General features: G+C 47.5%; 1 protein-coding gene across 17 annotated transcripts in view; it reads left to right on the forward strand.

Moving 5' to 3' along the window:
• Positions 1-24,540, forward strand: part of TRAPPC9 (trafficking protein particle complex subunit 9) — a 714,602-nt gene that overhangs the window by 81,593 nt on the left and 608,469 nt on the right. For all 17 annotated transcript variants that reach the window (XM_054246591.2, XM_078353100.1, XM_078353106.1 and 14 more), the window contains 2 exons: positions 5,292-5,508; positions 16,772-16,915. In XM_054246591.2, the coding sequence (XP_054102566.2) occupies positions 5,292-5,508; positions 16,772-16,915 (361 nt within the window). The remainder of the gene's footprint in view (positions 1-5,291; positions 5,509-16,771; positions 16,916-24,540) is intronic.

Below are 24,540 nucleotides of genomic sequence, written 5' to 3' on the forward strand. Positions count from 1 at the left end.
TGGCAATATAGTGGTCCAAAATGTCAGCACAAGTTCCTTAAAAATGCTGATTAAGAGATAAAAATCCCCCTATCCTGCATACCCAACATCTTTCAAAATAGCCCATTGTTAAGAAAGGAAAAGGAAATCATTTTCCAAAAAGTCGGAATTCTGAAAGTCAGTGGGCCTTGAAAGCCAGAGAATGCCCTGCCTGTCCATGGTAACAGTTTTCAGTGCTTACACACGAGGGATAGGAAATCAGCCTTAGACCTGCCCAGAACTGGGAGCTGGATGGCAGACCCATGGGTAAAACCGAGATCCCCTGGACGACACACGTTTAGTCAAAGAATGAAATAGAAAAACACCTCCGTTCTTAAGGTAAGAATATAAGAAGACCCTTGTAAAGAAAAATCCTTGGTGCATACCTCATTACCCCTACTCCGGATGTAAGAGAGCAAGTTATGTTTTTTCCAGACTTTTTTGATAGATATATGGAAAGTCTGTGTAATTTTGAAGATATATTTTCTCTCCATGTAACTATGGCTGGAAATAGCTGGTGAGAGAAGCAGAGTGTGTTTCCCATACCTGGGAATGTGTGGTGCCCGCTGCTCCCCCTCGTGCACTCTCCCACGGTCATCACTTGAGTGCTGCCACCAGGCTGCCCCAAGCATCTGTCCCTGCCTTGTTCTTCCGATCGCTATGAGTACCCATGTTTGAGAAGGCTCATGAGGGTGAAGGCATTTTCTAGAGCTTCTCTGGCTGGTTAACTTGGGGTTAGAACCTGTGATTTCAAAGGCATTAACTAACAGTGATATTTCTGTTTCTTGAACACTCACTGAGAGTTTTAGGCTTATGCTGAGTGTTTGCATTTTTTCATTTAGTGTTTTCAACAATCATAATTAGATTTGATGATCCCTATTTCTTAAGGATATGCAGAGGTGTCCCTGGAGCTCAGGACTTCACAGGTCCAGTTCGTATTCCTTTCATTACCATCCTGCCGGAGACCAGTCCTGCGTCTGGAGTTTCCCACTGATGTTACCACTGTATTTCTTATCAGCAGAAGAAAGAAGATCTGAACTTACTTTCTACTTGGAAATGGGGTAGTGAATTAGTGTTTGGATCCCCCCCGAGTCTGTCTTGTGAGTAAGGCTGCTCGTCTTGAGTAGTCTTTGAGCCACTTCCGTTGGAACCTCACATAAGCATCTGGGCCCTGAACTCGGACTTCGTGACTGTGCAGCCTGTTGAAAAATTAGAACAAAGACGTGCTGGTTAATATTCCCTGAAAGAGCAGCAGGTTGGAAATGAGTTTGGGGATTTCATCTTGTTTCAAGATTTTGTGAGGACCTTGGCCTGGCATTTTGCCTGGGACTGTTCTCTATCCCCCGGCTCCTTGTGCCTGTGTCAACCTATCGGCTTCTTAGTCTAGTGTCTGCCTAGTGCCCAAAAGCAGTTGCGCCCAAGCTTTTCCCATTAAGGATCCGTTTTGGGGCTTTGAAGTGTTGTCAACTCCGTTTGCAATATAGTGTTTATCATTTGATTTCTTATTATGCTGAAATGGTAGGAGGAATGAAATAATGTATTACTGATCGTAGTATTACAACCTTTCCTCTCGGATAGGTTCCATGAAAGGATCAATGAAACGACCTTCCCTGGGTGTCGTCCTTATTTTAGATGGTGGCCTCTTTAAGGGCACTGGCTAATATCACTATTTGTCTTCTCTGCCCCAACATCTTTTATCCCTTTTGGCACACGGTGGGAGCAGCTGAAGGTCTGGGCATTTCCAGGCTTGTGATAAAGGCATTAAATACCCCCGCCTCTTCTTATTTATTTATTTATTTGAGACAGAGTTTCGGTCTTGTTGCTCAGGCTAGAGTGCAATGGCGCGATCTTGGCTCACCACAACCTCCACCTCCCAGATTCAAGTGATTTTCCTGCCTCAGCCTCCCGAGTAGCTGGGACTATAGGCGCGTGCCACCATGCCTGGCTAATTTTGTATTTTTTAGTAGACATGGGATTTCTCCATGTTGGTCAGTCTGGTCTCAAACTCCTGACCTCTGGTGATCTGCCTGCCGTGGCTTCCCAAAGTGCTGGGGTTATAGGCGTGAGCCACTGTGCCTTGGCCAACCCCCGCCTCTTTTTTACATCCCTCCTCCACCCCTCCCTGGCTGCTCTCCGCCTGCACTGGGGTCTCTTTCTGGTGTTGTACTGCACATTCCTGGAAAGGGAGAGGCCATGTACTACTCAGATTTGAATATTCATGGACCATATACCTAGACAGCAACTTCAGATGAAAACTTAGAATATCTTTGTGACCTCAGGCAAAGGTTTTTCTTAGATTAGAACATAGAAGGCATTAACTGTGGAAGAAAAAACTGATAAATTGAGCTACAGCACAATGAACTGCTTTTGCTTATTAAGACTCCCTTAGGAAAATAAATTGGCAATAGACTGGGAGGAAATATTTGCAAAACATATATAACTAAGGACTTGCATTCAGAATATATACAGAACTCCTACGACTCAATAATAAAACACACGATCTAATTTTAAAAACGGTCAGAAGATTTGAACAAGCACTTCACAAAGGAAGATATAGTGGTGGCCAGTGATCATATGAAAAAGGTTCAACATCATTAGTTTTCAGGGAAATGGAAGTTAAAGCCACCAGAACGTCTAAAATAAAAAAGACTGATATTATCATAATGCTGGTGAGCAGGTAGAGTAGTGGTGATTCTCACACTTCGTTGGGGTGAATGTGAAATGACCTTTCACTTAGGGAAAGTAGGGGTGCAGAGATGCGATGCATACATAAATAGTATGAGAGACACAGAGAAAGGACATGGAGTCCAGCATGGTCAGGAGAATTTAGGGAAGGAGGAAGCGGCAGCTTCCAGCTGAAAGGCATGAGGATGAGCTTCTTGGAGAGCGTGGCATTTGAACTGAGCCTCCGAAGGGAGAGTCAGACGTGGAAGTAGAGGGAGTGCAGGAGCAGAGAACCTGTGCATCCTGGCGGCGTCACCTGGTGCAGTCCTCACAAGCTGCCACCCGTGATTCTGTGTCAAAGTTATTTCATTGGACTTAGAGCAGTTATTTTATTTTGTTGTTCATTGATTTATTGTCATCTTCCCCACTGATTCTAAGCCAGGGGACTAGCCCATCATTAGCACGGAGGCCCTCCTGGTAGGGGTCTTAGCCTGTTTTGTCCACTGCTGTATCCCCCACCACAAGAGTGGCCGGCACAGAGTAGGCATTCAGGGAATATGCGTTGACAGAATGAGAAACAAATGAGTTAAAGTTGTTCAGTTTGGTGAGGTGATAGGTAGACAGTGGGACCTCGAGTTCCCAGAGCAGGCTGGAGCTAACTGCGGAGGACCTGGCATGGCTGTGAAGGCATTTGAGCTCCATTTTATGGCCTGAAGGGGACCCTAGTGGTTTCGAGACAGAGATTGTCTTACTTTGGTGAGGCTGCTCTAACAAAACCACAGACCGGGTGGCTTGTAAACAATAGAAATTGATTGCACACAGTTCTAGAGGCTGGAAGTCCATGATCCAGGTGCCAGCAGGTTTGGTGTCTGGGGAGGGCCCACTTGCTTGTTCATAGACTGCCATCTTTTCTCTGCGTCCTCACATGGTGGAAGAGGTGAGCTAGCTCTTCAGGGTCTCTTCTTATAAGGGTACTAATTCCATTCTTGAGGGCTTCACCTCCTGACCCAATCGCTTTTCAAAGTCCCCACATCTTCATACCATCACCTTGGGGGCTAGGCTTTCAACACGTGAATTTTGGGGAGGCATGTTCACACCATGGCTGGCGTGATAGGCTCTGAGCCATGTCTCAGGAACCTGAGTCTGGCAGGGGTGTGTGGATAGGTGAAGGAAGGGGGAGACGTGGTGGGAAGATGATGCTGATTTGTCTTCCAGATGACGGTTGACGAGGGCCCCAGCGAGGCCATGGCAGTGAGCGCAAAGGAAAGGGGATGGAAGCGGGGTTTGGAGGCCCGAGTTGCAAGGATATTCCAGCTAAGGCTCTCTACTCACAGGAACATCAGGGAAACAGTCATCGTCAAGGGCAGGGAGAGAGAGAAGCGCTTCCTTAAGCAGTGCTCCTGGAGCAGCAGAGTGGGCTCTGCCGTCCTTCTCTGAGGGCAGCTGTGCAGTGGGCAGAACCCAGGCCCAGAGTCAGGTCTTGTCGCTGATACTTCTTGGCTGTGTGATTTTCCACAGGTGATTACTGTGTCCCTGAGCTGTTAATGTCCTTATTTGCCAGCTCACAGATGGTTGTATTGAGTAAATCAGGTACATTAAGTCTGCTGCCAATACCGTAGGTGCTGAAGAAACAGAAGTTGTCATCTGGGTGCAGTGGCTGACACCTGTAATCCCAGCACTTTGGGAGGTCGAGGCGGGCGGATCACCTGAGGTGAGGAGTTTGAGACCAGCCTGGCCAACATGGAGAAATCCCATCTCTAATACAAAAATTAGCCAGTCATGTGGGTGGGTACCTGTAATCTCAGCTACACAGGAGGATGAGGCAGGAGAATTGCCTGAACCTGCAGGGGGCAGAAGTTGCAGTGAGCCAAGATTACACCACCACACTCCAGCCTGGGCTTCAGAGTGAGACTCTGTCTCAAAAAAAAAGAAGAAACAGAAGATTGCTACACTACAGGGTTGTTCGGAGGATTCAGTTGGGTCTTAGATGAAAGAAAACTTTTTGTTGGGGTGGGGAGGTGGGGAGAGGTAGCGTGGGGAGAAATGCCAGATATAGGTGAAGGGGAGGAAGACAGCAAATCACACTGCCATGTGTGTACCTATGCAACAATCTTGCATGTTCTTTGAATGTACCCAAAAAAGGAAAAAAAAAAAAACTTTCCGTAAGTCTTAAATCTAATTTCATTGGTGTTACCGTAAACGATTCATTACCCAGTTCCATGGTTCTGTGTATTCTTGTGTTTAAGACTTTTTGTGTTTGATGAAAGACCTTGTTAGAATCCTGTTGTCTAGATGAACTCTTGTTCCTTTTCTTTTTATTTGTTCAGGAACTTAAAGTAGAGGTCTCGTGTGATTTTTAGCAAGTATCTTTGTAGCAGAGAATCTGAGCTGTGTTAACAGGAGGACTGTTGCATCTGCAGCAATGGCTGGGATGGTCTCGAGCCACCCGGTGCTGCCCTGGGCCTGTGCCCAGCGCTGCTCATCAGGCTTTCCCTCTCCTTAATGTTTCCTCAGGTCTTTGTTTTATGAAGAAACGTTTTTAACCTGTGTTTCTCTTTTTACTGACAAGCTTCTTTCAAAAGCTTTTTCACTTTCTTTCTGTGCTTCAGCTTTCTGAGGAAGAGAAAATTCAGCGCTACAGCATCCTCTCCGAGCTCTATGAGCTGATCGGCTTCCATCGCAAGTCTGCATTCTTCAAGCGCGTGGCTGCCATGCAGTGCGTGGCCCCCAGCATCGCCGAGCCTGGGTGGAGGGCTTGCTACAAACTCCTCCTGGAAACGCTCCCCGGCTACAGTCTGTCACTGGATCCAAAAGACTTCAGCAGAGGTACTGGAGTCCCCTTGCCGGCGCCGAGGTGTTGCTTTCTGTTGGCTGATCACATGCTGTTTGGGCCCCTGCTCTGCTTGGCACACATTGTGACTGGCACTGGCGGCTCAAGGATGACTAGATCCCTGCCCAGTAGTTGGGTACCTACTATCATCAGATGATAAGAAAATGTACTTTGCTTTGGGGTTCGGATTTTTGAATCTTTATCAGGGGGAGTTAGAAATCGCCTCTGAGTTCATTGGCATGGTATGTCCTCATCAATCAAATACTGGAAATACCTAATGAATTTTACTTAGGATATGTAGTTAGGTTAGCACAAGTCAAGCAGGAATAAATATGCTTGGGTATATGTGTCTACCCCAGCTATGCTAAGTAAATTCTTACTCTGAAATATTAATGCAGGGCAATACATATTAAAAATAAAGCTATAAATCTAATAACAAATATGTATAAGGGTAATGCTCTGTATTAGGCAAAGTCTAATTAGGAGGAGAAAAAATATTTTTTGGGGCCAGGTGAGGTACCTCACTCCTGTAATCCCCAGAAGTTTGGAAGGACAAGGCAGGTGGATCACTTGAGGTCAGGAACTCATGATCAGCCTGGGCAACATGGTGAAACCCTGTATCTACCAAAAAATATGAAAATTAGCTGGGCGTGGTGGTACGCGCCTGTAGTCCCAGCTACTTGGGATACTGAGGCATGAGAATCGCTTGAACCTGGGAGGCGGAGGTTGTAGTGAGCTGGGATTGCACCACTGCACTCCATTCTGGGCGTCAGAGAGAGACCTTCTCAAAAAAACAAAAACAAACCATGTTTGAGGGGTTGCTTTTAGATAGGAAACATATAGCACTTTTTTTTCAAGCCTAGAGTTAGTGAAGGCATACGCTTCTAGCTAGGAAAAGAACGGAGATGTCATCTAGGTTAATTTCCTACCAGGGTAAAATGGATTCTTCAGCATCTTTTTTATGTGGTCATGTCCATCAGTTTCACTGGCCTCTGCTGACTGGAGGTGCTCATGGCTTCAAATCCAGTTCTACTTTGGATAATTCTGATTGTTAGGGCTCTCACCAACATGGATTTAAAAATTATGTTTCTCCTTACTTTCACCTGCTGGAATATCTGAAGACATGTCTACTGGACTTTTTGGTACATTGGTTCGACAGGTAATTAGTTAGACTCCTGCCCCATTACAAGTGGTATGTTGGGTGAGTGACGCGATGGCGAAGGAGGTCTGCCCTGTCCAGTGGAAGTAGACAGCTTCCTCTCACATGTGACAGCTTCCCGCTGTCTGCCCAGAGCTCTCAGGTCCTTCCGGAGCTGCTAATAACTTACATGTCTAATGTTGCTGTGACCATCCTCCTAAGTCACACTCCCCAGACTTCTTACTGTTCAGTCATCTTCCCAAGGCAACACTTAGATCTGATAGAATCTCAGATCAGATTCTCAGGAGGCATTCTGATTAGCTGTGAGTAGGGGTCAGCAAACTTTCTCTGTAAAGGGCCAGAGAGTAAGTATTGTAGGCTTCATGGGCCTCACAGTCTCTGTGGAAATGAGCCGACCCTGCTGTTGGGGTGTGAAAACAGCCATGGGCAGTGTGTAAACCACGAAACTGTTCACATTAGGACATGGTGGCCAGATTTGGCATGGCAGCAATGCTTTGTGAAATCCCTGGCTGAGAACACGGTGATATCTGAAAGCATGTATTCATTTTCATTGATTAGAAATGAGGTTTTGTTATGTTGCTCAGGCTGGCCTCAAGCTCTTGGGCTGAAGTGATCCTCTTGCCTCATTTAAAAGGAGGGCACTGGGGTTTGGAAGAGAAAGTGCAGACTAAGTGAGGAGTGTAGCCAGAGGAGTCCTTCAGGCAGGGAGGGAGGGGAGTGGAGGGAGATGGGATGGAGCGCACGCAGCACTTTAGGCTCCTATTTCTCTCCAGGGAATAGAACTAGACCTGGGGGGTGCTTTTGCAACGTGGGGAGGACACTTCTGCTCTGGACTGCTGTGGTCTGGCCTGAAGCTATGCCAGGAAGAGCTGAGGCCCTGCGTGCAAGCAGATGTATTCAGGGTTGAAAATCTCCCAAGTCCCATCAAGATCCCCATATGAATCCCCAATTTTTGAGGGTTTTTGTCTTTAGACCCTAAGATATCCTGCCTCTCTGGAGCCACAGGGTGAGGCGGAATGCTGATGACATTACGGGCAAGTGAGACAAGCCTGTCACGCTGTCTGCTAGGGCAAGATGGCTGAGATCTGTCAGGGAGTTTGGGACTTTGTGTGTTCCCCCTCAACATGTGGCATGGTGTCCAGCACAAAGCAAGCACCAGGACATCCCTGCAGAATAGGCCTGCTGGAGAGGGTCCCCAACTCCGCTGTTGACCTCTCGCACTCAGTACTAAGATGAAAGCAAAGGACAAAATCCAGGTTCAAAATGAACTCCGCTAACAGTATGAGTCCAATCACCAGCACATCCAGCACAGACAGGTGACAAGCCCCATGTTTAATTAAAGAAACCCCCAAAACCATGTCAGGGTATAGAAAAGAGGAGACCTGGCGAGGTCATGCACAAAGATGGATAAGGTGTGCGCTGAGGTGAGGTTCATGACAGTTTTTCTGCACGTGCCCTGTCACCTGCCCTCCCTTTCTCTAATTTCTTTTTCCTCTGTGTTCCCCAGAGGGATGGGATGGAACCTGTCTCCCGAGCCCTTGTTTCATGACTGGCGCCTTTAGATGGACCGTGAGATTGTGTGAATTGAGGCTGATGACCCACTTACCTCCTGCCCTGCAGACCCACAGACTTCCCCACTGTCAATAGCCCATACCAGGGTAGTACACTTGTTGCAATTGATGAACCTGTGTTGACACATCGTCATCATCCAAAGTTCATAGTTTACATCCGGGTTCACTTTCAGCATTGTACGTTCTGTGTGATTTGACAAATGTGTCCTGACGAGTATCCACGATTATGATATCATACAGAGAAGTTTCCCTGCCCTGAAAATCCTCTGTGCCCTGTCTCCTCATCTGCCCCTCCCTATTACTTCTGGCAACCACTGACCGTTTTACTGTCTCTATAGTTTTGCCTTTCCCAGAATGTCATATAGTTGGAATCACACAATATGTAGCCTTTTCAAATTGGCTTCTTTCTCTTAGTAGTATGCATTTACGTTTCCTTCATGTCTTTTCATGGCTTGATAGCTCATTTCTTTATAGTGCTGAATAATATTCTACTATCAGAAGATGCCACAGTTATTTATACGTTCATCTAATGAATCTTGATTGACCGCTTGGTTGCTTGCAAGTTTTGGCAATTGTAAAGCAGCCGTAAACATTTGTGTGCAAGTTTTTGTATGGCTATAAGTTTTCAACTCATTTGGGTGAATATCAAGGAGCATGGTTCCCGGCTGATACAGTAAAAATATGTTTAGTTTTGTAAGAACCTGCCAAACTGTCTTCCACAGTGGCCGTACCATTTGCATCCCCATCAGCAACGAATGGGAGCTCCTGTTGCTCCATGTCCTTGCCAGCATTTGGAGTTGTTAGTGTTTTAGATTTTGGCCATTCTTAGAGGTATCTCATTGCTTTACTGTGCAGTTCCCTGATGGCATATGATGTTGCGCATTTTTCTTTTGCTTCTTTGCCACCTGGATATCTTCTTCGGTGAAGTGTCTGTTCAGACCTCTTGCCCCCTTTTTAATTGGATTGTTTATTTCCTTGCTGTTGATGTTAAGAGTTTTTTGTATGATTCGGATGACAGTCCTTTATCAGTTGTGCCTTTTGCAAATATTTTCTCCCAGTCCGTGTCATGTTTTCTCGTTCTCTTGGTATGTCTTTTGCAGAGCAGAAGTTATAAATTTTAACGAAGTCTAGCTTATCAGTTCTTTCCTTCATGGATTATACCTTGGGTGTTGTATCTAAAGCGTCACTGGTATACCTAAGGTCACCTAGATTTTCTCGTGTTAACTTCGGGAGGTTTGGATTTTTCTCATTCTTCACTGGGTTTCTGGTCTGTTTTGAGTTAATTTTTGTGAAGAGTATAAGGTCTGTGCCTGGAGGTTTTTTGCTGGTAGATGTCCATCTATCTCAGCACCATTTATTGAAAAGACTATCTTTGCTCCACTGATTGCCTTTGCTGCTTTGTCAAAAACCAGTTGACTGTGGTTACAAGGTTCTATTTCTGAGCTGTCTCTTCTGCTCCATTGACCTATTTATCTGGTATTTCACCATTACCACACTATTTTTAGTACTATACCTTTATAGCATAATTTTTTTAAATAAATAAAAATACTATTATTTTAGGGCTATTTTTATTTATTAAAAAATTTTATAATAGAACAATTTACATTTCATTAAATCATTCTGTTTAGACACACGCACATGTATGTTGACTGCAGCACTATTCACAATAGCAAAAGGCATGGAATCAACCTAAATGCCCATCAATGATAGACTGGATAAAGAAAATGTGGTACATCTAACACCATGGAATACTATGCAGCCATAAAAAGAATTAGATCATGTTCTTTGCAGGGACATGGATGGAGCTGGAGGCCATTATCCTTAGCCAAACTAACACAGGAACAGAAAAGCAAGTACTGCATGTTCTCACTTATAAGTGGGAGCTAAATGATGAGGGTAGAGGGTAGAAGGAGGGAGACGATCAGGAAAAATAACTAATGGGTACTGAGCTTAATACCTGGGTCACAACACAAGTTTCCCAGTGTAACAAACCTGTGCTTGTTCCACTGAACTTAAAATGAAAGTTTAAAAAAATGGTTCTTATTAGATGTTACAAAAAGTTGATTGTTCACACAAAAAAGGTGATTGTTCAAATTTTCTTTGCTATTTCCTGGTATTTTAGGTGACATAGCTGGAGTAGCTGCTGTGCTGGGCAGGGTGGCTATGCTGGGCAGGGTGGCTGTGCTGGGCAGGGTCGCTGTGCTGGGCAGGGTGGCTATGCTGGGCAGAGTCGCTGTGCTGGGCAGGGTCGCTGTACTGGGCAGGGTGGCTATGCTGGGCAGGGTCGGTGTGCTGGGCAGGCTCACTGTAAGGTCGCGGCCTGTGCGGGGTGCTGGGCTGTGCGTGACAGCCATCTGTGGCTCAGGCTGGGTGCATTCAGACTAAGGGGCGCTGAAGGGGTACTGCTGTTTCCCACAGGGATTTTGTGGGCGTGCCTTGCTAAGCCTTGTGCCTGCAGGCTGCGTTTGCCTACAGGCGTCTCTTTCTCATCCACGCCAAGGCTAGCTGTGGTCTCGTGGTAAGCAGGTTCACATGTGTAACCTCAGTTCTCACAGCTTGGTGAGTAGAGACCGTGTGTTCCAGGTGCCATGTAAGGGACCAGGGCGGACAAGGCGCAGTGTTACTCCTGAAGTCATACAGCTGGTGAGAGCGCAGGACCCCATTACTGACCCTGGCTGTGTCCCTGAGTCCTCTGTGCCCACACTCTCATATGTAAGTGGGGCACTAGTTTACTGGTGGAGGTTGTAAGGATTGAATTGGTCAGTCCTGTGAGGAGCTTTGGATGGTGCTCAGCAAGTGTTTGTGGCTGTTAGTCAAATGAGATCCTTGGTCAGGCTTAGCCAGCCTCCCATAGCATCCCCTGAGGGTAGTGTGAAAGGGGTTTGTAAGGCCTGTCCCTCCCCTGGGCCCCCCCCACCACAAGGAGTACTTATCAATGAAGCACTGTTTCTAGGGCAGGCCCCTTCCTGGCCTTTGGTTGTGGATGAGGGCCAGGGAGGGGCCTGCCCTAGCAACAGTTAATTTTGGACAAAACAACTGGATAAACCCTAAAACTGGTAGGATTTTCATTTTAAAAGGCTAAGAGTGGGCTGGGCGTGGTGGCTCGTACCTGTAATCCCAGCACTTTGGGAGGCCGAGGTGGGCAGATCACGAGGTCAGATCGAGATCATCCTGGCCAACATGGTGAAACCCCATCTCTACTAAAAAATACAAAAATTAGCTGGGCGTAGTGGTGCACCTGTAGTCCCAGCTACTCGGGAGGCTGAGGCAGGAGAATTGCTTGAGCCCCGGAGACGGAGGTTGCAGTGAGCTGAGATTGCACCATTATACTCCAGCCTGGTGCCTGGCAATAGAGCGAAACTGTCCCCCACCAAAAAACAACAACAAAAAAACGCTGAGTGGCCAGCTGCAGTGGCTGACACCTGTAATCCTGGCACTTTGGGAGGTCAAGGTGGGTGGATCAACTGAGGTCAGAAGTCTGAGACCAGCCTGGCCAACACGATAAAACCCTGTCTGTACTCAAAAAAATACAAATTAGCCAGGCATGGTGGTGTGTAGTTGTAGTCTCCACTTCTCAGGAGGCTGAGGCAGGAGAATTGCTTGAACCCGGGAGGTGGCAGTTGCAGTGAGCCAAGAATGTGCCACTGCACTCTAGCCTGGGTGACAGAGTGAGACTCCATCTTGAAAAAAAAAATGCTAAGAGTTACTGTTGGAAGAGGAGAGATTAGACCCCGAAGTCTTAGCTGCGGCGAGTTGGGTGTCTAAGCTCATTTAGGCTGGATTCTGGAGAAACTGGATTGGGAAGGAGTAGTGTTGAGGAAGAAGAAAGCAACCAAATCACACTGTTGCTTTGTGGAGTGATGAGGAAGTGTGTTTTAATAGGTTCTCTGTGCACTTGTGAATGGAATCCCCATTTGGTGTGCTTTTAAGAGACTTCAGGCAAGATTTAAATTGCTTTTCAGTTCCTTTTTTTTTTTTCTTTTGCATTCTTTGAATATAACTCCAGGCTGGCTTCAGGGTAAAGCAAGCCTCCTGGGCTCTGCGGAAGTTATCCTAGGAGTCGTTTTTATTTTTTGTCCTATCCTGAGGCCACTTATCTATAACATGTAAGACTGCGCCAGTCTGAGGTCTTCTGATGCCTCTGGCCTCCTTTGGGGACACATACTCTTCCCTTTCTCCCTGCCTCACTCCCAGTCATCCTCAGGTCACAGCTGGATGCCATTTCTTCAGAGAGGTCCTTGGTGGTCCTTTCAGCCTTAAGTGGAACTGTTCTATTTTTCTCTTTTATCGAATGCTGTTATTTTTCTTTCTTCATGGAATTCTGTCGTTCTTCCTTACAACACTTCTCATAATTTGTAAGTACATTTGAAAAACGTTTGGGGCTGGGCACGGTGGCCGACGCCTGTAATCCCAGCACTTTGGGAGGCCGAGGCGGGTGGATCACCTGAGGTCAGGAGTTTGAGGCAAGCCTGGCCAACATGGTGAAACCCCATCTCTACTAAAAATACAAAAACAAGCCTGGCATAGTGGTGCACACCTGTAATCCCAGCTACATAGGAGGCTGAGGCAGGAGAATTGCTTGAGCTTGGGAGGTGGAGGTTGCAGTGAGCAGCCAAGATCGCGCCATTGCACTCCAGCCTGGGCAACAAGAGTGAAACTCCATCTCAAAAACAAACAAACAAACAAAATAAATAAATAAAAGCACTGGGTGTGATTATTTAACATCTGCCTTCCATGCTAGCCCATAGGCTCTGTGGGAGCGGAGGCCCCTGTGTCTCTCTGTGTCCCTGCGCCAGTCCCTGACGGTGCCTGAGCAGATGCGGGTGATGCAGGGCCAGATGCTTGTGGGTGGCTACCATAACACGTCTGTTGCCATTTATTGAGTTTGTTTCTTGCTCTTAATTTTTGAGTTGAATGATGAATGAAACATACTCCTTTTGAAAAGAAATTGTTTTTCTTTTGAAAAACAAAACAAATAAGCATGCATTCAAGTGACTTGGTACTTTGTATCGAGACGTCTGTGTCAGGAGGAGACGTTTGCATTATTTTGTGAAAGAGGTTTAGAGAAAGAAGGTGACTGACCGAGATTAAATAATGTAAAAATGGTAAATGTCAGCTGGCTATATGTTTAACAAAACACAAAAGTCACTTTAAACCCCATCTCCCTTGTGGCTCTGGACTGCTTTAAACATTTCCCAGAGAACTTAATGGAAATCTCCTAACACCCTGTACCTGTGAATAAAAGGCAGATTGTCTGTATTCTCAGGTCCCAAAATGTATTCTGTCATTTATTGAGATGAACATTTGCACTAGCTGGTTATAGACGGTTGAGGTAGGAACACTGACGTGTGCTGTGTGTATTTGCCAGCTTAATGGGCTGCTTAGTATCGTTTAAATCTTACTTGTGTTGCTGCATGTGAAGATTTTTGATCATGCCTTTTGCTCAAGCCTTTTCCTGGACAAGGGATTAAATTTTGCCCAGGAACTCTTATGAATGAAAGAGAGAGCTAAGGCAGATGTATTTGCCGAAAGGCAATAGTTCACTTATTTATAGAATAAACCCCCAAATTGGTGAACTTTTTGATTACAAGGGTATTGAAAATTTTATAGGTCATATGCTGCAAATCGGTCTTCAGAAAAAGAATTCACATTTTATAGGGGGAGCACTTTGAGTCACATAGAAATTATGACTTGTACACTATTTACTGTTAAATACATGTAAGCTCGGTCTTACTCATAATCGCCTGTGGTAGGAACTGGATCATTATCTATTTTTAAAAGAATCAGCAAAGTGATATTTGCCGAATTCTTATGTGAGAAGACCTTCGAGATACGGTAGTGTTGAGAGGGTTAAATTGGGCCTTTTTGAATTTGTGGCTAGGTTAGTCATGACATTGATTTCAGCTTCATAATCTTAAAAAACATCTCTTCTTCATTTTGGCATTTGGTCTTGGCTTCTGTTGACAGTGTGGAATATTGCAGGGACTCGTCCTTCTCTCCTTGCCTTTGTATGAAAAGTCCTGCCATTTTATATTCTAAAAGATTTCTGGAAGATGAGCTACTAAGATATAAAGTAGTCTTTTGTTTGTTTTTTAAATATAAAGTACTGTCTTTGTTTGTTTTTTAAATGTGTGCATGCGTGTGTTTGGTCAGCTCCAATGATTTCAATGAAAAATTATTATGAAATACTTTAAATATATACACGTTAGGATAGAATCGTGAGTCCATTGTCCAGATTAAATAATTATCAATATTTGAGCATGCTAGTTTTATTTTTACTTTATTCTTCTTTTGTTGAAGCATTTAATTGCAGGTTATGAAGGAGTACACAGCGATGTCCTCCTTCATACTAACATCCATATCTGCAACACGGGAGGGTTTGCTCTCATCAGCCTTTCGTCTTGATCCACATGTGTTAAGTACCAACTGTGTTATCAGGCACCCTGCTAGGCATTAAGGACACTTGAATGAATAAGACACTAACCTGCCTCCCAAGGAAATTAAGGATCGATGAGAGAAACAAATACATGCGCTTGTGGGTGCCTTATGGTGCCTGTCAAATAACTCCTATGGGCAGAAATGTGTGCAAAATGCAGTGGAAGTACAGAAGAGGAACTGGTCAGCTGTGCAGGGCAGGGTGCTGAGAGAAGGTCAGGAAGGGCTGTGAGTGGTAGAACGCTGGGAGCAGCGTCTTCAAATATCAGTGGGCAAACAGAGAAAGGTGGGATAGAAGGAAGGGCCCTGCCGTTTGAGCTGGGGCGGAGGCTTCCCTTCTCTTCTGTTTGCTCACCAGTCAGCATCAGGCGACTGCCCAGTCTCATGCCAGGCCCTGGTACCTCCTTGCCCACCTCCTTGCCCCTCTGCCCTGGCCGACAGTTCCACTTACCCCTGTCCGCCCTCGCTCGCCCCCCGTCTGTCCGCCCTCGCTCAGCCCCGTCCGCCCTCTCTCGCCCTTGTCCGCCCTCGCTCGCCCCCGTCCGTCCGCCCGCCCTCGCTCAGCCCCATCCATCCTTGCTCGCCCCCGTCCGCCCTCGCTCGCCCCTGTCCGCACTCCCCGCGTCCGCCCTCGCTCGCCCCGTCCGCCCTCGCTCGCCCCGTCCACCCTCGCTCGCCCCCGTCCGCCCTCGCTCGCCCCTGTCCTCGCTCCCCGCATCCGCCCTCGCTCGCCCTGTCCGCCCTCGCTCGCCCCCGTCCGCCCTCGCTCGCCCCTGTCCGCGCTCCCCGCATCCGCCCTCGCTCGCCCCGTCTGCCCTCGCTCGCCCCGTCCGCCCTCGCTCAGCCCTGTCCACCCTCGCTCGCCCCCGTCCGCCCTCGCTCAGCCCTGTCTGCCCTCACTATTACCGTTTGTGTTTGTCCCGCATCCACCACACGTTTGTCTTCTCGGGGCTGCGGCCTGACTCTTCCCACAGGAATGCCAATGCCATGACAGCAGGCACTTTTTCTCCCTACTCGTTCTCCTGAACCTGCCTGGCTCGCTATTATGTTCTCAATAAATAACTTGTTAACCAACCGACTATCGTGAGCTATTACAGACTTTCAGTGCGTGTCAGGTTTGTCTGAGTTTGAATGGACCTTTTTGTGTTTTTTCATGGTCTAAGTTTTGGATCAACTGGAGTAGTGATTTGCCAGTCAGTGTGGTTGGTTATCAGAGTCATTGGTGGTGTGTGTGTTAAGAACACAGATTGGCCAGGAGCAATGGCTCATACCTGTAATCCCAGCACTTTGAGAGGCCAAGGTGGGAGGATTGCTCCAGGCCAGGAGTTCAAGCCTGGGCAACATGGGGAGACCCTGTCTCTACAGGCAAAAAAAAAAAAAAATTAGTTGGGCATGGTGGTGTGTACTCAGTAGTCCCAGCTACTCGGGAGGCTGAGATGGGAGGATTGGATTGCTTGAGCCCAGGAGGTCCAGGCCGCTGTGAATTGTGGTTGCACCAAGACACTCCAGCCTGGATGACAGAGCAAGACCCTGACCCTTAAAAAAAGAGGAAAAAATACTTTTCAATTGTTTGTGCATCCAGATTTCTCCATCTTTAATTCAAAGATGCTAAACTATTTTGGGGGGAGCAGCTGTAGAATTTAATTTTTTTTCTAAGTTTTTCTAATTTATCTATCCACTTTTCATTTTTCTCATATTTTAGAGAAATAGTATATTTTTGATTTAATGTTCTTGGTTTTTGATAATGAAGGCCCTTTAAATATGAGTATTTTCTTGAAAAAAAATGCATGCCTATAACTCAGATATATGAAAACCATCTTTTGTTCTAAGCTTATAACTATTTCAAAGTGGGCTATTTTGGAATCAGTCTTTGCAGAAGAGAGATGCTATAATGCAATGCCTGTTTTTGCTGTATGAAAATCAGGCCAACTTTATTTTACATGGTCATTAAAAGCAGATGTAATATTTTTTGTTGGTTGTTGAGTTTGATAGTTGAGGCATTTGTCTTCAAATTGCCAACGGTTACAGCTTAGCGTAACTATTTCCTGTCCCCGCTCCAAGTACTTTTGTGACGTTTTGTAACTTCCATCGCAGGCACGCACAGAGGCTGGGCCGCGGTCCAGATGCGTTTGCTCCATGAATTGGTCTACGCCTCCCGAAGGATGGGGAACCCTGCCCTCTCTGTCAGACACCTGTCCTTCCTTCTACAGACCATGCTGGACTTCTTGTCGGATCAGGGTGAGTGAGCTCAAACCATGATCTTTTCTTCAAGGAACTATGAATGAGAGCACTCCAGATGCTGGTTCATGTGAACCCTGGGCCTGGGTTTCAGTGGGTGGAAGATGCTGCCCAGCTCCTCATTGGTGAGAAGGTTCCTTCCCCGTGCCTCGGTCCCTCCGTCCACATCACTTCGCTGGGACACCTGTGCCACCTCCTCCTGCCTTCACGCCCTCTCCTCCTGCTCCTTGGCCGCCGCACTCCACGGCTTTTCCCTCCACCTCTCAGGCTTCTTCTCAGCCTCCTGTGTTGTCTCTCGTTTCCTTAGCCTGCCTTTTATAAAATATAAATGCCAAAGCATAACATTTACATCGCGGAGTGCACAGCTCATAGGAATGTTGCTGAGTGAATTCTCACCAAGCGGCCACCCGTGTAATCAACACCCAGATCAGAGATAGGCATCAGCAGAATCCCAGGGTCCCTCATGTCCCTTTGAGTCACTGGGTAACTCCCTCCTCCCTTCCAGAACCAGAGTTGAGGTTTGAGTGTGCTGGCTCTCATGGGACCACGCGGTCTCTGTGCCTGTTTCAAGGTTGCCTTTCTCCCGGGTTCCTTTCTAGGCCTTCAGCTTCTCTTCTTACACTCCTCTGCTGTCTGCTTTTTGAGTTTCAGTCATGACCTGTTTCCCTGGGCACTTGGGGCTCAGCCGCCCCAAACCTGCCTTCCTGCCTGTGCCTCTGGCCCTGGCCCAGTGTGCAGTGGCAGTTGGGTTCTCGGGGAAGTGCTGTCTGCTGTGGAGACTGATGTGTATAGAGTGTATTGGGAAGAACTCATGGGATCGACCCTGTGGAAGGAAAGAGACAGAGGCAAGACTGGACAGTGGGAGAAGCTGGCTCTCTGTGCTGTGTCGACACAGGCCTCAGCCGCATGGGAAGTTCTGCACTGCCGTGTCTGCAGACTTGTCCTATGTTGTTCTGTGGGGGGTGGGCCTTTCTACCCCCTCACTGACCAGCAGTGGCATGCAGGCTACCCTGGGTGATGTGGTTCTCTTCAGCAAGGAGACAAGGCCTCTGCTGACCCAGCGGGCCTGTATAGCTGGGAAGCCGTCAGAGAGATCTCTGGCCATGGGAGGGCCGAGGCTTCCTGTCCCTGTGCCAGGCCCTGGGTGCTCACTGTTCCCAGGAAGGGGCAGTGTCTCGATGAAGGGCCCTTTCCTGGTAGAGGACAGCTTCTGGGAGGCAGCACTCTCCCCTAGGGAACACGACTCCTCCCTGCAGGCGGTCTGGGTGGCTCTCTACTGCCCCCTGCAGTGCTGCGCCATCACTGCTACTGTCCCGGTGGGACCCCACTCCGCCACTCTCCTGTCCGGCACCTCCCAAGTTTCGCGCTTCTCTTGTTTTCGCATTTCTAAAACCAGTACATCTTTGTTTCCATCCCTTCACCCTCTGCTTTCCCCTGGCTGTTCTCTGTCTTTGAGCAGGCTCTGGCTCCTGGTTTATGTGGAGTGTGCCTCTTGGAGGGTGGCTGTGAGGTTTAAATGCACTAATTCTGGCCGGGCGTGGTGGCTCACACCTGTAATCCGAGCACTTTGGAGGCCCAGGTGGGTGGATCACCTGAGATCAGGAGTTCAAGACCAGCCTGGCCAACATGGCAAAACCCCATCTCTACTAAAAATACAAAAAATTAGCCAGGGGTGGTGGCAGGCCCTGTAATCCCAGCTACTTGGGAGGCTGCTGAGGGAGAATCACTTGAACCCAGTAGGGAGAGGTTGCAGTGAGCCAGTGTTGCTCCATTGCACTCCAGCCTGGGCAACAGGAGCGAAACTCCATCTCCAAAGAAAAAGAAACCCAGTATACATTAAGCAATCCTCATAAAGCCTATCTACTCAGCAGCACCTGTGGAAACACTAGCATTCTTTAAAGGAAACACTAATGTCTCTATAGTGATTTCCATGGCCATCTCTATCAGAAAGGAATTCTCCTTTTGTGAACTCCTGTAGGTCTTCGTTGCCAAGGTTTTGAAGGCACACACCACTTATTGTGGCCGTTTGCATCCTCTTGTGTGGAATAGCTGTTGTTTTCTATTGAAGACTTCTAGTGACAGCTGTGCAGCTTCTCCTCTGTGTGTGTTGTGTCTCTGTTGCTTTTGGGGCTGCATTTGAACTGTGCTAGTCATGGCTGTATCTGCAGAGTGAAGGTGGCTCCATGGCCTATTTGCACTCTGGCATTTTGGTGACAGGAGGAAGCAGCAGGCCAAGGGAGAGCTCCCAAAGCCACCTATGTCTCCTACCAGGGAGGCTGCGGCTCAGTGGCAGCTTGGGCAGAGGTCTGGTGTTACCTGCTCTAGTGAAGTTTTGCTCTCCCCAGTCTCTGGGGTGCTGCTCCACCCCTCCCCTGGGATCCACCCCTCCGGGATCCACCCCCCCTGGGATCCACCCCTCCCCAGGGATCCACCCCTCCCCTGGGATCCACCCTGCCCCTGAGATCCCCCCTCCCCCCTGGGATCCACCCCTCCCCTGGGATCTACCCCTCCCCTGGGATTTCTTGAATCTCCTCATGATCCAGCAACTCTAAGGGGCAGTACCTGGACTCTGTTTGTGCAGGAGTTTAGAATCCTGGGTGCCATCCCTGACCCATGGCACATCCCTCTGCCCTAGTAGCCAGGACTTCATTCTCCCCTGGTGGTGATGTCCTCACACACCTCATCTGAGCATGTACAATCCCCACGGCCGGCAAGTGGTGGTGACCCGGCCTTATGCCCTTCGCCTGAGCTGTCCATGTCACTCCTCGGCCTGCTGCGTCTGCTGCATCTTGAGTTTCTTCAGCACATACCTTCCTTCCCACAGCAGGGCCGGCGCACCTCCCTGTCCCCGCACACTGCCCCTTTACCATATGGCTCCTCTTGGGCCTTGAAACCCTTCACATGTCCCTAGCTAGACCAGGGGCTCTGGCCCGCTGCTGTCTTCCTTCCTGCACTTACCACAGTTACAGTTCAGTCATCAGTTGTGTGTTCAGTTGGTCAATGCTTGTCTCCCTCTGCGGGAGAAGACCTCATTCTGCCTGCTGTCTACCTGGAGCTGGACCTGGCAAAGACTGGATGCTAAGCGCATGGCTGTTGAGGTGTCAGTGATGTCCTGATGGCCTTTGCCTTAATCGTGACTGCCTATGGGAAAGTTGATTCTGACTTGGGTCCTCAGGCATTTTTCAAAAGCACATTCTTGACTAGGCGTGGTTGCTTACCACTGTAATCCCAGCACTGTGGGAGGCCGAGTCGGGCGGATCACCTGGGGTCAGGGGTTCGAGACCAGCCTGGCCAACATGGTGAAACCCTGTCTCTACTAAAAATACAAAAATTAACCGGGTGTGGTGGCGCATGCTACTTGGGAGGCTGAGGTAGGAGAATTGCTTGGACCTGGGAGGCAGAGGTTGTAGTGAGCCAAGATTGCACCACTGCACTCCAGCCTGGGCAACAGAGTGAGACTCCATCTCAAAAAAAAAAAATGCATACTCTTTTTACAATGGACATACATGTGCATGTACACTATGTGTGTATGTACACTATATGTATACGTATGCTGCATTGTGTATTTCTGTTGGAGTTTGTGTTTCTCAAGGCCATTTCTTCCCCTGTGGGTGCCCTGCAGTTTCCGCGGGACATGGGGAGCATTCCGTGCTTGTGAGATGAGTGAGTGGATGCAGGATCAAGAATTAGCGTGACCCACCCTACTCTTGTGTCAGGCTGATGAGTCCGACTGTCTTCACTCCAGACATGTGGGGCCTTGTCTTGTTTTTATGACAGCACTGAGAAGTAGGTTGTGTCTGCCAGCCCTGCGTGCTTGGAGGTTGATGTTTGCACGTGTGTCCATGAGATGGCCGCCAGGAAGAAAGAGTGGATGGGCACATAGGGCACTCAGTTGTTCTGTTGCCGCGTTTCTTTTTTGTTAATAGCATTATGCATTGATGAACATCCCCGCGCCTGGGAGTGGTAGTGGGTGAGCATTTGCCTGTCTGCCCTGCACTTCCTGTCCAGACTCACAGTCAGTGTCTTTCTTCAGGTGACAGAGAAAACCTCTGTAGGGAAATACAGTGAGAGCTCTCGTTGATGCTTCAACCTCTGTCTTCCCCTCCTTTTTCCTTATCCTGTTTTTATTTTTAAGCTTTGTTTACTTCTAAGCCTCTCCTATGATCATTGCACCTACTCCTCATGTGATCTTTGAAGAAGGGTGATCTGTATGCCGTAGTTTCGAGTAGACATTTTGTAACAGGTCACATTGGAGGCTCTTGCAATATATGTCTGTGAAGTACATAAATGTGAACTCTTATTGAACCGACATCTCTGACTGTGGCCTGTGGTCTTTGTCAGCCCTAGTTGAGGACAGAGGCTTCGAGTTGGCCATGGCTTGCCCGTTGGCCGTGGCTTGCCCATTTGACTGCTTGTCTCCCTCATGTGGTCACGTCTGGCCATTGCTTTTATGGCCAGACCCTTAGTGAACTCCCCCACCATGCTGTGATCTCTCTTCAGTATGTCTTTTCCACGCTGGAATCCTGAAGATAGTTTCTTTTTCTTTCTTTTTCTCTCCTTTTCTCTTTTTAAGATCTACCAGAAATACTGGAGGAGAATATGTGTTTAAAGTCTGAGTTTGATTTGGTCATGTAGGAATTTTTCTCTGTGGTATTTGTAGAGTGAGTTAGGAGAGATTCATCATCTCCATTTGGATGACTGACAGAGCTGCCAATGGACTTAGCTGAGTTTCACATCAGACAGCTTATGGGAAAAGAGAGGGAGGGCTGTGATCATGGTGTACTTCTAAGATCTTTTTCTTTTTTCTTTCTTTCTTTTTTTTTGAGACGGAGTTTTGCTCTTGTTACCCAGGCTGGAGTGCAATGGCGTGATCTCAGCTCGCTGCAACTTCTGCCTCCTGGGTTCAGGCAATTCTCCTGCCTCAGCCTCCCGAGTAGCCGGGATTACAGGCACGCGCCACCTTGCCCAGCTAATTTTTTGTATTTTGAGTAGAGACGGGGTTTCACCATGTTGACCAGGATGGTCTTGATCTCTTGATCTCGTGGTCCACCCGTCTTGGCCTCCCAAAGTGCTGGGATAACAGGCATGAGCCACTGCGCCTGGCCGATCTTTTTCTTTCTTTTCTTTGGTGGATTGTTAATTCCCAGTGAGAAAATAGAGAACAAAATCACTATGCTTCTGTAAGGGCTGTATTTCCATTAGACATAAATTGGGTTTTCTTTTTGATGAAAAGGCAGCATAACCCTTTCCTCTGGAGGTGTCAAGTGCCCCCTTGTCCTGGGAAGGGGATGCACACTGTGATTGATGGGGTCCTGGCTGTATGCTTTCAGGTGACGGGAAAATTTGTTTTCCCATGAAATACTGATAGTGTCTTGTGGTTATTTGAGGTCATATTAATTAGTTATTTGAAGACACTTAGTTTAAAAGGAGAAGAACTTGGGACACTTGATACTGTTGAACAAATAACAGTCTCTTGAAAGGCCTGCGTAAAATGCTATTTGGTTAATTGGAGTTGTCTGAGAAAAGGACAAAAGTCAGGAGGTCTGAAAGGTTCTTTCCACTCACCTCAGCCTCTAATTACTGTGACCTCCGATTGATAATGAAATCTTCCCTGGCCTCCGTTTCCTTGTTGGACAGCTGGGCTGTGCAGTGCTGTGTGGCAGTGTGTTGTTTTTAGTGATGGATACTGTACTTTATTGGATGCAGAGCTCTGAAGAGTGGTACCATTCACAGGCTGGTTAACTAACCATTCTAACTTTTGCTGCATGGAAGTTAAGTGTGGAATACAAGAGCAGCCAAGAATGGGAGACCATGACCCTGGGGTTGAGGAGGGTCATTTACAAAGCTGGACTGGTGGTGTGCAGTTGAAGATCGCATCATCTGAGGGCGTCCACTCCAGGGGTACCCTCCAGTATGTGCAGATGACCCAGGATATGCCTTGAGGGCAATTGTCTTCATAGAAAGGCTCTGACTTCCCCAAGACTTTGGTTATTTTTTCCAAGATGAAGTAGTACTGTGATGATTTGTGGACTCTTAGGAACCATGACTGTGTTGCTTTTCTGATCTTGGGTACGGGTCATCTTGGTTGAGGCTTCCCATCTGTGTGTGTGGGCACCGAGCTTCCAAGGCACTCCAGCAGTAGACGGACGGAACTGTCGTCCTCTGCATGCAAGCCTGGTTCTGTGAGCTGCACAGGAGTCTCTTAAGAGGGCAGAGGTATTCCTTCCTTCGTGAAAGGTTTAGATGGCACTATTTGTAATTTCCAGCCTCACCTTTTCCCACTCTCACTTTCACCCTGTATTTGGCCATACTAAATTCTTGACAGTTCTCCAAATACAACAGCATTGCTATTCTGCCGCCTTCGTACGTGCTGTTTCCATTACTGTCACGTCATCCAGGAATTCATTCCTGCCATGCTGAGCTCTCCCCTCTGGGAGCTCCCCGTGCCCTATGCCTGCTGCCTCAGAGCTTCCATCCAGCACGCTGGGCTGTGGAGTTGCTGGCCTGTTTCTCTATCCAGTAAGCTTCTAAGCTCCTCAAAGACATGAACTGTCATGCATATCTGGAGCAGCACCTGGTACCTCACAGGTCCTTAAATGCCGGTCGAATGAATGAAGTCTTCTGCCTCTTTAAACTCACCTTCTGCTATGCTGTCAAATGGATATTTCTTCTAATTGGCTGTTTTAAAGATCCTGCTGTGGCCTTTGGTCAGGCTTTTGAGCAGGGTTTGGCAAACTGCGGCCTATGGGCCAGATCTGGCCGGCTGCCTGATGCTGATCCCTGCATTGGCTGTTCCAGGATGAGTTTATAGTTACTGACACCAGTTCCTGTGGAAAATCAAAAAGACTGTGGCTTAGACATCAAATAACTAAAAAAGGGAACAAGTGGAAAAATTAGCTGGGTAAACTGTTTCAAGGACTGAGATCAAAAGCCCTAGGAAAGGTTCAATCACATATTGGCTCTGCTACTGTGAGTGAAATGTGGTTAAAAAATGCACACTATGGCTGGGCGCGGTGGCTCACGCCTGTAATCCCAGCACTTTGGGAGGCTGAGGCAGGCGGATCACCTGAGGTCGGGAGTTTGAGAACAGCCTGACCAACATGGAGAAACCCTGTCTATACTAAAAATACAAAATTAGCCGGTCGTGGTGGTGCAGGCCTGTAATCTTAGCTACTTGGGAGGCTGAGGCAGGAGAGTTGCTTGAACCCAGGAGGCAGAGGTTGCAGTGAGCTGATATGGGGCCATTGAACTCCAGCCTGGGCAACAAGAGTGAAGCTCTGTCTCAGGAAAAAAAAAAAAAAATGCATACTTTATCAATACCTATGAAAAGAAAGGGAAAGAAAAGAAAAAAATTGGATACTATAAATATGTCATATTAATGCTACCATGAAAAGAGTGAGGAGTGATGAAGGGGGTGTCATTTGGTGGGGGTTCCAGTGAATGAATGCACTCGTGTTAACAGTGTGCCTTATTTCACAGCATTTCTGCTGTTGGAATGACCTTACCAGGTTACAATGGCAGGGAATGTGATGTTCTCGCTCTAGAGTGTAGATGGTCTGCATTGCACGTGGTTTCCTGGGCTTGGTCTTGCTGGGATGTGAAGGCTTTTGGTTTGCCTGCTCTAC

The sequence above is a fragment of the Callithrix jacchus genome, chromosome 16 (genome assembly GCF_049354715.1).
Source record: "Callithrix jacchus isolate 240 chromosome 16, calJac240_pri, whole genome shotgun sequence".
NCBI lineage: Eukaryota > Metazoa > Chordata > Mammalia > Primates > Cebidae > Callithrix > Callithrix jacchus.